The sequence below is a fragment of the Adelges cooleyi genome, unplaced genomic scaffold (assembly GCF_023614345.1).
Source record: "Adelges cooleyi isolate 19-005CV unplaced genomic scaffold, UGA_ACOO_1.1 ACOO_flye_CR_arks_rails_tigmint_CR_PRNA_23, whole genome shotgun sequence".
Classification (NCBI taxonomy): domain Eukaryota; kingdom Metazoa; phylum Arthropoda; class Insecta; order Hemiptera; family Adelgidae; genus Adelges; species Adelges cooleyi.
The window spans coordinates 5,824,658-5,837,787 of NW_026095893.1; the positions used below are offsets into that span (position 1 = coordinate 5,824,658).

Consider the following 13,130-nt stretch of genomic DNA (forward strand, 5'->3'; position numbering starts at 1 on the left):
TAGCTTTAAAAATAGTAATATTTAATTGTTATATACTTTTGGACCAATTACATTCTGACAATTTTAACAACGAATAATATTGAATAATTCAACTTTAAATGTATCTTAATACAAATAACATTACTTAACCAAGTTGTTATTTTTTTATTATTTTTGCCGCCATAGCATTTTTTACTTTTGGCTAGCAAACATTTTGCAATAAAAAAGAAGTATAAATTGTTTAACATATTTTGAGGTTGTTTAAATTTTAAAATAATAGATAATAAATGACATTAAATTACAACCACAGAATGTTAATCTATGTTACAACATTCTAATCAATTATTTTAAACAAATTCCAAAAAAACATTTCATATCGTGTAAGTCATTTTAATCATACCGGAACGATAACGTCAACATAAAAATAAATAAATGTGTTACTTATTAACAGAACAAACTAACCTAACGGCCGTAAGTCATTGAACAACATGTAAAACCATGACGAAAACTTGTCACAAGGGCAGAGACTAAAAAAAGCGACGTTAGTATTCAAGTTGTACAGGTAAATGGTGCCCGCTCAAAATCGCCCAAGTTATTAAATATCTTTTCTAAGTAAATAGTATACCAACTATTTACCCGGACGCAAGTAGACTGCATATTTAACTTTTGACACTTATCTCTACCGGCTTTAACAGTGACACTATTACAGTAGGGACTAGGGGTTGTAATGCTATATAGTAACTCAAAAGAGGCGGAAGAAGTTTTCTAGCAAAAGCGAAAGTTACTGTAGTGCCGAATTTATTATGTGTGTATATTGTGTAAGTGAATTAAAAACTCCAAAATTTAAACAACTTTTAACAATGGTATTTATTTATAATAAAACAAAATTTGCCTATTTAGGAAAACAAAATAACTACCAGACTGACAAAATCACAACTGTGAAATTTACAACTCTCATGTTAGCCAAAAATAATAAAATTTAGTTTAACAAGAAATTTTCAATATAATTCACATACAAACACATAAATGACTGCAAATGCCCTTTTTACACAACAATATAATGAATAACTAACATAAAACCTAAAATACCAACTACGTAATTACAAAAGGAGAATACAATTCATATAATTAACTTAATTTGGAACACTATGCACTAGTAGTTTGTAAATATACTTACAAAGTATTTATTTTATACCTTACAACTAAAAAGTCATACAGCTTATATTGCTCATTATTTTCTGTGCTTTCATTCCGTTTGACATTTTAGACTATAGTTTCCGTAAACCACAAGTAAGTCTAAAAAATAACTAAATTATTCTATTCGACATTTAGTCATATGCTTAGACACCCAAACAGCGTTTGTATAATTTTACCAAATGTTTAGGTTATGCTAATATTATACTGCAAAATTTGTATACTCGAAAACTGTCATGATGCATGTCTGATCGAGCTATACCGGGTGAGACTTTTATTTGGCTTAGCCGCGGCTAGTCACAATACCGTCAGTCGAAATTAACACTTGAACGAAGACATTAAAAACGTTACATGAAAAACTTGCACCCAAAACGTCTTTATTATTCAAACGTACACTCATTCTTGTCGCTAAAGCTACGAATTAAAAATGAAGTAAGTTGTTCATTACCGTCACTTTTAATAATAAAATTCTCTATTCACCGGCAGCATTGAGAAGATTCTCCAAATAAACTGTACTGAATCCTACGACCTGAACGTAATTATTAAGGATTATTTTGGCAGTTTTGTATATTATGAACTATACGCCCTTGTCCTACCTACACCGTGCCAACGCCCTCAACGACGTCACGCCCGGTCATCGTCACTTCCTTATCTCTCTCCATTCGCATAGCTTTTAGCCCGCTGGAACCCCTATCCCAGATAAGTTATCTGTCGCGGAAAGGGCGAGAATACTAATTATTCATAATCTGAGGCTTTACCTAAACGTGTATTCTGTGTTTGACAAATTTCTTAAAGTTGTTGCGCGTAGAATTTACAGTGTATATCTTGTGACACAAAATTAAAATTTACTACGCTGTTTATTCGCTCCACGCACATGCGACAAGGGCGTTTAATCCGCCGGATACACATATAGTTCACTTTATGACGGTTTTATTGCATTTTTCATGCTGAACAATAAAAAGCCGCCACATTGAATTGATACATACCAGGATAGAAACACGCTTGAGTCTATCGTTTTTTAATATTTTTTATTTAGGTTGTGAAACGCGTTTAAATTATTTCCAGGAATCAAATAAATCCCGACTGTACCCGAGAACTACACAATCAAATTATTTTCACTTAAATCCTGCCAAGTATAAATGAAAATAAATTCGTATAATTTAACTACTCTTGTTTTTGCATTACTACCAAAAAAATTTAAATGACCCGTGGAAGTAAAAATTAAGTAACCTGTAAATTTGTGGACAACATAGTTCTTCTCTGGCTTTCCTAAAATATATTTCCAAGAGTAATATGGTTCACATAATTTATACTTTTAAATGTATTTAATGCTATAAGTTCTATTTGAATTATTATTTTAATTCTTGATCAAAACATTATGCAACATTCTTCAGTAACTATACAAAACGTATTAAGTATGATGTAAATGAAATGTATTTTTTTTGGATGACATAGTTAATTATATTTACAGATTTAAAACTGGATATCTCTAAATCGGTTCAGATGGCTGACCTATTATCTAAGATCTAGCATTTAAAGAAAAAATATACACTCTTTAGTTTTTAGGCTCGCCACATTTGGCAACTCTGATTGGCATAATCTGATATGCTATTAAACTGAATTTCGACACCATCAAGATAAATTGCATCATCAAGTAAATTCAATTATATGCAATTCGTACGCCTAGCAGATAACACTATTTTGGTATATGCTGGGTGATGCGATAATTATTTAAGATTCCAAACATGAATTCTGAAAGTAATTCACCACAACTTTACCAAACTGCCAACTGGCATACTTATTATATTAAAGGTTTATTTGTTGGTGGAAAACTTGAGTTTTTATGTGATCAAAAATCTTCACGGACAGTGTAAAGTTTTTAGGGTTATAAAAAAAGTTTTTCACAATTATTTTTCTGCGGGCAAACTTTACTTTCTCTATCTTTTTCGTTTTTCTTTTATACCCCAATATCGCTACCACTACGAAAATGCATGGAAAATTCCTATCTGAACATGATTAAATAACTACGAAGAATAAAGGATTCTAATCGATTTGGTATAAGGTAGTCTACTTTAACTTACCTTATTTCAAAGACATATCTACAAAACTTTTTGAATAAGTAAACGAATTTTATTGATCGCCAGAGAGTATGTGCAATTACCTCACGACCCTTTCAAGTATGTTTTAATCGATTTAGACAAATATACATATATACATGTATAAACTACATAGGTATATTGAATTACTATTCAGTTTGCGTTAGTTTAAGTGAATGTGTTTTGTAAACAGTTACAAAAAGCATTTATATACATTAAATATACTTAAGAGTAGTTTTTATGGTAAAATATAACCGTCATTATTTACTCAAACGGCGTAGAAATAGTATATATGAATATTTATGTATAGTCGTTACGAATGTATAGAGTTAGCCCCTAAACTTTTTTAAATATAATATGCGAATGAATTAAATAATATTTTTTTATTAAAAACACGCTTAGATAATTATTAATTTTAGATATGATTTTTATGTTTAGGCACTCTAATACTTTACTTAAATATCATATTATATTTTTTTTAATTTTAGTTATAGTTAAAATAAAATAAAAAATACAGTTAAAACAAGTCAAAATTGGAAAATCAGCTTTGAATAATCGTTCAATTAGAACAATAATGGAAAACAATTATGTGCATTGTAAAACATAGGTACACGGTATTTGTAATTTAAGTGATGTATAAAGACAATATAAAATAGTATAGTATGTATTGTGTACTTACGCATTATATGCATAGTACAATGATAACTAATATGTTTTTTAACACAGTCTTACCTTTGTCGTGCAGAACTTCGAACCTCCTGTCGGCAGTAATTCTAGATTCCGCGGCAGTCAACACTTTCCAGCTGTGTCTATCCTTATTTTCAGTTTTCCACAAAACTGTGTGATCGCCTAAATTTCTTACGACACATGTCATTAAAGCCGAATCGCCCTCTTTAGAATGTAGTGGTTTTGCTGTCGGTTCTTGCATTACCGGTAACTCCGCAATGTCCACCAATCGCACTAAAAAAAAAAACAACACATTTAAACGTCTTCGTTAATATTTGGGTCATTATAACTAGGTAATGAAATCGACCTTCAACATAACTACTTGTCTACCCCTATTGTTTGGTATCATCAGGAGGGCTAATGATTTTATCGATTGTTTGTGCAACTGGGCCAAAGTTCAAAAGCGTTCATCATAAGCATCAGATTAGTACTATTGATACCTAATATGATGTCCTTCAAGATACGTCCATACACATACACGCACACCTCTTCCATTAACGTTTATGAAATTAATTTATGTTGTCATAAAGGCAATGTTAATTATATTGTATTAGTTAGTATGCATTGTTTCTAGGGTCACATTAATTTAATTTTTAGGCTAATATACTAACTTTTTTTTTTAATTTGAATAATGTCTAATACTGTAAAATAACATAAACTAATGTGTTTCTAAAAAAATCTACAAAATATCAATAATTTTAAAAGAAAATTAATGTCTTATCCTTAATGAATCATACTGTATATGTTTTCAGTTTTACAATTAATTTATGAGTTATTGTATCATATAATTATTATATATAATTTTTTTTTCAATAGAATATATATTTATCTAATCATAGAAAATATAATATCTAAAAAACACCGAATAGGTATGGATTTTAAATGTACGTAGAGTGATATAAAAACGCCCCTGTCAGGCTTTATTGTTTCAACAATACAAGAAGAGCACAAACATACACAGAGGCATTTAAAACAACATTGTTTATTTTATAAAAATGACGGTAGCAAGGACTGAGAATAGTACCGTCCAAAAGACACCTGGGTCACATCCAATCGTAAATCTTCGCATTTCAACCACAGCCTAGTACATCTTTTGCACCAATAAATAACAGCATGTAACAACTGTGCACAAGGGTAGCAGTACAGTAAAGGGTGCGTTTGAAATGTACATCGTCATTTGCAGGTGTCAAAGCACAGAGGAATGGATAATCGAATGCTACATAATTCATGTGCTATGTTTTATTGTTCGTGAAATACAACTCATCAAAAAGAATTAAAAAGTTTGTCGTGTAAAATGGTTTGTACAAAATACCATTATACAATGTGCAAATCTATCTACTGTCCCAATGATTATGTATAAAGTATACTATATAACACGTGTGGCAAAGCTGTTTTGGCAATTTCGTTTTTTTAAGGTTATGTTAGTACAAATAAAAACATTATTAAATTAGCTTAAGCTTAAAAATAATATTTTTAAAACATATGAAGATAGTTTTAGCTACGCTAAAGTTTAAAATTATTTTATTATTATTTAATACATTTTGTTATGTGAACTATAATTTTTATATTTTATAAATAAACTATCTACTAGATGTTTTGTAAGTACTAACTTTTATAAAGTATACCACGCACTCGTATACATCAAAGTGATTTTTAGTGAATCGTGTATATTGTATTTTTTTTTTAATTACTTGTATCATTTGTGCGTCGAGGTTGAAAAAATAGAGTGTATAGTGTACGAGTACACTTATTTATTGAATAATGCATACACCACTTTTGAGCCAGAAAAAACACGAGAAGAATACTTGAAATTTAAGCAAAGCTTTATAAAAAAAACATGTTCAACAATATATTGGAGTTTCTTTCCCCTTAGAATCTACAAGAACGGTAGGTACTTTAAAAATCATTGTTCCAAAAGTGTTACACTGGGAAAATTATAACGCTTAAAATAAAAACATTTATATACTATTATAAAACAATGAAAACCTAGTATTTTGTTGTAGTATAAGTATAGTTATACATAGTATACCAAATAATATGAGAAATTGATACTAACATTCGTACTAAAACTACTTTGAGTTTAAACATACCGTGCTGAAATTAGTTGGTAAAGAAAAAATTATGATACGCAAATTCTTTTTTATCTAATTTTTATTATACTTAGAAATTTTTTAAGGGGCGTCGTGGTTAAAATTCGAAAATCGACTTTTTAAGGACTACCTTAATGAATACTAAACTACATTAAAAATACACAGTTACATTATAATTTAAATTCGTATCTTATTTGTGATCCTTTTTTGTCACAATATATTTTTTATAAATCGTTACACAAACAATAACAATGAAATCACATAAATAAATAAAATATTAAGTTGGTTGGCTTTAGCGTCAGCGTGTTTTAATTTAAAAATGAATTATTTATTTAATTTATATTTAGCTACGTTACAATACAAAAAATTTAATAGGTAATTTTGGTGATGTTTTTGTTAATTTTTTCCTACTTGTGAAATATAAATTAAATACGTAATATCATTGATTATATATTGTAAAATATAAACTTAATGGTAATATGGAGTTAACATAAATAAAATATGCTTTAAAAGGTAAAAAATTATGGAATTATCGTTTTTCAACTAAAATTATTTCAACAATTCTAAAATTAACATTGATAAAGTTCATGAATCCGAAAAATTACTATTATGTTTATTTATTCTCTTACTTTAATTATAGTAGGCTGGTAAGAAAATTCTCACTAAATAACTTACTGTACTTATGTTTTAGGGTCAATATAAATTAATTTATAGGTTGATTCTATGATAAATAAAAAGCAATATTTTCATTTATATGTATCCATAAGTTATTATATGTTTAATGACAGAGTGGGCATTAGCACTCATTTATAATGTTATTGTCTTCTAACGAGTTAACCGTAAACCAAGTTGGCCATCAAATCAATTAGTTCAAATCAATATCTCGTCAGCGTAATGCCAAAAATAAAATTATTTGTACACAAATAAGAAAATAAAATATAACCCAAGGTCTGTTGTGAGTGCTTAGATACCGTGTCAACCGACAAACCTACACCGACATTGTTTCGTTTTCCAATTATCAACTACCTATAATATATAGTCGGAACGGAGCTGTTGCCATTACTACGAAAGCTTATGACCTTCTTATAGAAAACTATACATGCATACTTGGTTTCCATCTTATTACGAATCATAGGTTAACTAAAAAGTTTTTTTTCCGTAAATAAAAAATAAGTTACCTTTTGTTTAAAAAAATATGAAAAAATGTTATGTTTTAAAAACTGTATATATTATATTATATTAGTAGCTTCTACTTGAAGCTAGCGATTAATTGTAAAGTACATATTGTTATACTATTTGTCTTCAATATTTAACAAAACTAATGAATCCATACAAACACATAGAAAATATACATGTTATTTCGCTTTTTTCTTTTAAAAATTACACTGACTTTTAAAAAAACTGAAAGTGAAACACTTTTGTGAAAATTAAATAATAGGAAAAACGTAAGCTTATCCTCAATGACTAACGAAGTATTCAAAGTTAAATTGTTTATTCAAAGTTAATTTAAAACAGTTGGATACAACAGTATATTTATATACATTTGCTTACTTATGTTATTTAATGTAGGTATTTCACTAATACTTTAAATGACATTTATAATTGATCCTATTTTGTCGTTTTTTAGACCAAATCTAAAATCATATTTTAATTATTTATTATTATAAAGATTATTATTGATTCATAAAAAATAAAAGTGTTTTAAATAGGTCATTTTTTCAAAATGTCAGTTTATCGTTAAAAATTCGAGTGTAACATGATAACATCTGATAACCCTGTGATAAGAACTATAAAAAAAATAGTATTGTTAATTCAAATTTAAACGGAACAGTGAATGTTTAAAACTTATTATTTAACCGGTCCAGTTGTGACAAAGAGGTTGATTTGTGCCGGAGGGAAAATGAAAATTACAGAGAGAGAGTGAGAAAGGGGAAAATGGGTAGTGAGAGGGAGTGGGTAAGATTAAGAGGTGGTGGGCAAGAGAGTGACAAATATTAGGAGCAAAATAGACGTATAGCGTGCGAAATTAACGAGAAACTGCAATATACGAATTTACCCGCGATAATGACAGCATACCTAGTGTCACCAACATTCGCTGTCGTAGCGATTTTACTATATATATATATATACACATGATGGTATATAGATATTTGATTTTCCATTAGCGAGTATGCGTCCTATCTAATTACTATACAAAACATTAAGTCCACATTAATCTGTTGGTTCCAACGCCATTATCACCACCCTCGGGGTCACGAACGTTTATTCACGACGCGTTGGTTTCCTATAAGAGTACGCCGTACAGCAATACAAAAATCTTTCTATGCCACTGTCCTTTTTTTTTAAAGGAGAATGGCAAGTATTAATTGTTCACCGCGGTTTTGGACCTTCTCCCGAACACGGGAAACACGCAAAAGCGTCCCCATTGACCGCGTTAAAACTCCATAAATTCACAATCCTATCTCTCTCTTAACGGCCGTTGAACACTGAAATTAAAAATAATTTTACCTTCAGCTGCTATCCGCTTATACTTCAGGACGTTTTGACGACGACTACTCCTCGATGTTCCGGACCGGAACTTCCGATTCGTCATCAGTATTTTGAATGTCGGGATAGAGCCGATAACAGCGACCGAAACTAACACGAGAAGTTTTTTATCAGGCCCTAAACGACTCGGCAACATGAGAAATATTGACCGACGTTTTATCTCTACGCCGAGGAAATTCAAAATACACTCCACCCTATATTATCACAGATTATAATTTCTCTGAAAAAATTATCTCTGCGTAGTGTTCCTTTCAAAATAAAGACGATAATACAGTTTTTTTATTTATTTGAACATTACTTATGTTTGTCGAAAACAAGTTTTGTTGATATCCAATTAGTAATTAAGTAATTATTTAAACTGTTTTTCTGTAGAAACCATTTTTTAAAGCACACAATAGGTTTTTTTTAATGACGTCGTAAAATCTTGGTGAGTGTGCCTAATCACAGCATTAGTGTAAAATATACTCTACAGCAGTGTTCTACTTGAATTTTAAAGACATTCTTAAAAACATATGAACAACCAAATGTTAAGTAAGATATTTTGAAACACTACAATACATCAATCTACTTCTTTTCATATCACTTATAACTACACAAAAAGTAAAACCATGGCTGGCGACCTAGTTGTGGTTATAAAACAGCATAAAAACAAGGTTGAAGGCGTCTAAATGTAAAAGAAAATTAATAAAACGCATACAATGAAGAGAGCTCATGAAAATTTAAGTCCTTACTATAATAAAGATACGCTGTCTTGTAAGTTTCCAAGATGTTAAAATAAAACCGCAGTGACATATTCTCACATGATAATATTCATAAATGATCTCATTTCATACTTATTAAACATTTCTTTTTGTGAATAACTGAACATACTATAATAATATTTAAAGATCATAATAAAAAAATACAGTAAAACTGAGAATTTATTTGTTCAGTTTTATTACTGTTGTAGTTTTTTAATTTTTTTATTTCCCTATTCTTGTAATACTTATTTAGGTACTTTATTATACGTCTTCGTATACTAATAAGTATCTTCTTTAATTACTAACTATACCTTAAAAAAATCATACCAATTAAAATACCTTCCTATTTATAATTGTATTATTTAATTAATATTGTGTTTTTTATTTAAAGTGAAAATGGTGCAGAGATAATAACTGCGACACATTGATTTAGTAAGTACCTACCTAATAGTAGGAAGTACCTATTTATATTTTTCACATAGCAATTTTGTTAGTTATTTTCAAGGTGGACTAAATTTATATTATTTGGTAACTTAAATATCATAGTATGTGATACTGTTGTATGTGTTAACATACGACAGTTGTAGATTTAAAGTTAATGTAGACAAAATATTTTCAATATTGAAAAATTATTGATATTCAGTTAAATGGAAGTAATGTGAGATTCAATTAGCTTTCTAACTGATGAGGCATAAAATAATATTCAATTGGAGACTTGAGTACAAAATTTAGTTTAGTTAAATATAAAAGTATAATGAAACAATAAATTAGGAATGTAAGAAATTTTACTCATCTTGAGTGTGGTAGACACGATAAATATAAATAAGTAAACTGACGTCACTATATGTACCTTGTCACACACCTAGACAAAACTTGATACTTAAAACTCTCTTCTTTTACTTTAAAGAAAAGATTGGCAAATTATATTGAAATTTTAATATTTGTCATGTTAAGAGAAGCTGATAAGTATATAAACAACTTACAAAAATGATACAAAAATAAAATAAAGGAGGATGTAAGAAACTTCTTTTTTATGACGTTTTTAGATTAATATTTATATTCTGTTTTCATACAATAAGTATATATTATAATAATTGGGCAATAAATTAATATTGACATTGCTAATAATTGATATGAGGTAAACATATCACAGTTAAGACGTCTCTAACTGTGCCCTCTAATTTTGCGAGAGTATTTTATTCCATTAAAAATTACTCGACCTAGTTTTTGTGGTATCTGTTATTCTATTAGTGAATGATAAGTATGAGTTTTTTTTTTATAATACTTATGTTTAATAAAAGTCTATTGTTCAAATTTTACATTATACTACAAGTCAATAGTTAAATACATTTATATCTCCTTAAAATAGGTATTTTGTAAAAAGAAATGATGTAGTAAAACTTTTAAACTTTGCCCTCTTTTTCTTGCATCAATATTTTCAATTATGTAATATCTATTTCTAAACTAGATATTGACCAGATATTTTATGTTTAGAAATGCATTCTCGTTTAAGTTATTCAACATATTTAAGTTACCATTATAGTTTAAAAGTTACCCTTCAAATATTGCTGTACCCATTACTCTCTTAAAAAAGTATTTTTGAATCCTATACTATTAATTATTTTAGATCGTTAATTATAGTAAGTGTATTATATTTAAGATACATGATACGTTTGTACTCAGATTATTTATTTGTAGATAAACAACTCTGAAAATCGTATACTTAACGAACATTATGTTAAACAAAATAATTATTATAAAAAACTTACCATTGTGAATGATGTTAATGAGGAGAAAAACGACTGGACAGATGTGCACGTTAATTATCATAGTGCCCCGTCGATTCCACTAATTCGGAGATATTTGCTAAATAAAAATAGAAACAAAAAATTGCATTATGGTTTGAACTATTTTAATACGACACATTATAATATATTAGATATTGATTAGAATTATGATATTGTATTGTATATGTAATGTGTACGTGTATTTGATTTGATCAATGTGTTACGACAGCGACCAGAATGAGTGCGCCTGTGATTTTGTTGTGATACACTCACCTAATGTTCAATACGTGACTGGAAGTTTTAACTGAAACTAATGGAGGGGTTACAGCAGTAGTAGATATCTGAGGAGGGACGTGACGAAATCATAAACCCCAAAAAAGACACAGAAAACATATTGTCTCAAGATCCGCTGTAGATAATATTTGTTTTTATAAGCATCGTTTAGACATCTGTCTTTACTAATGGTCTAATAGATAAAGAACTCTAATATGAAAACAAAAAAGTTTTGCATCGGCGTTTTTCGAAGGTCGGGTAATGACTTTGATGATTTTGTGATAACAGTGATAATACTAATGAGTGTTTAGATTTCTGCATTAACAATCCGAATATGTTAAAATATATACAGAAAGTTAACTTAATTTATTTGTTGGCCTTGACATAAGTATATTACATGGCGTGCGCGTTTATTCATAGAATTTGTAAAAACTTCAAGACCTAACTACCACGTAGGTACGCTATTATTTTTTCCCCTCACGACCAAATCGCGTTTTCTACATTAATTCCTCTATGGCTTATAATTAATCGTTTTAAATTTATTTCAACTAGCATGTACACTATTTAGTATTTATAATTCACTTAAAAAATAACTTGAAAAAATGTTACCTCTTGTTAGCAATCTAATCCACATGATTTACTTTTCTTTAACATTCGGTTTGTATAAACACTTTAATTGATTCCACAGATATACATTACAATTAGATAACCGTCTTTCTATAATAACAATATCGAACATTGAAGTCGGGAAAATGTCCGACTTTTTTAATCAAAGTTTACATATTTCTATAATTGATAACACAGAAATTACGTATTGGGTATGTGGCAATTTATTGTTAAAATTTATTAACGTTAAAAAACTATGATATTATTATAGTAAGTCAATTATTCTAAACTTTAAAATTCTTAAGTTAAATTTTTAATTTTTATATGATCTTTCATTATAACTTGGGGCTCTTTGATTAGAAAAGTTGGTCATTTTCCTATTTCAGCTTTAATTCTTAGTCGGCTATCTAGTTGTGTTATATATTATTTGTGATTGATTCATAATAATTGAATGACAAAAGACAACGGCATTGCCGTTACGGCAATCTAATTTAAATATTTATCTATTATTTAAACAATTTTTTGAAAAATGTTTTGCTATGTTTAGGTACAAATCAAACATTTCACAAATTAATCAATACTATTTTATCTAACTGTGCATTATTATTTCGATTTCAAATAAAAATAGTAGTTTGTAAGTCGTTAACACTACAAGTTGTTCTAGCCAAATAATTACAATACTTAGAAAGAAAACCACGAAGTGGTTAAAATAAAAGATTTGTTATGTTTTATATGCTATTTCGTAAATTTCCGATAGAGTAAAGATACTAAATCCACAAATACTAACAGATCTTATATATATTTTATAATTAATGGGCATTGAAGTACAAACATTTACTTCTAGTACACTTTAAAGATAACGATATATTTTTGTCTAAACCGTTAAAAGCGTTTTGCGATCAAGACAATAGATTATCAAAAGCTATACGAATTCATTTGAAAAAAAAATGCACATTTTTTCGGTATCTTTCGGTTTTGTTATCGACATGATTTAAATTATCAAAGACAATTATACTAACATATTTTACAGAACACCATATAAATGTCATGCCTATTGTTATATCTTATTATATTACCTTTACCTGTAATTTA

At 28.5% G+C, this 13,130-nt stretch overlaps 1 protein-coding gene across 1 annotated transcript in view; it reads right to left on the bottom strand.

Moving 5' to 3' along the window:
* The window catches only part of LOC126835592 (Ig-like and fibronectin type-III domain-containing protein 1), a 68,716-nt gene that overhangs the window by 22,677 nt on the left and 32,909 nt on the right, over window positions 1-13,130 (bottom strand). Inside the window, exons 3-4 of the mRNA XM_050568269.1 lie at window positions 11,142-11,238; window positions 4,002-4,229 (exon numbers count right to left, since the gene is read on the bottom strand). Of these exons, the coding sequence (XP_050424226.1) occupies window positions 4,002-4,229; window positions 11,142-11,202 (289 nt within the window). The 5' untranslated portion in view covers window positions 11,203-11,238. The remainder of the gene's footprint in view (window positions 1-4,001; window positions 4,230-11,141; window positions 11,239-13,130) is intronic.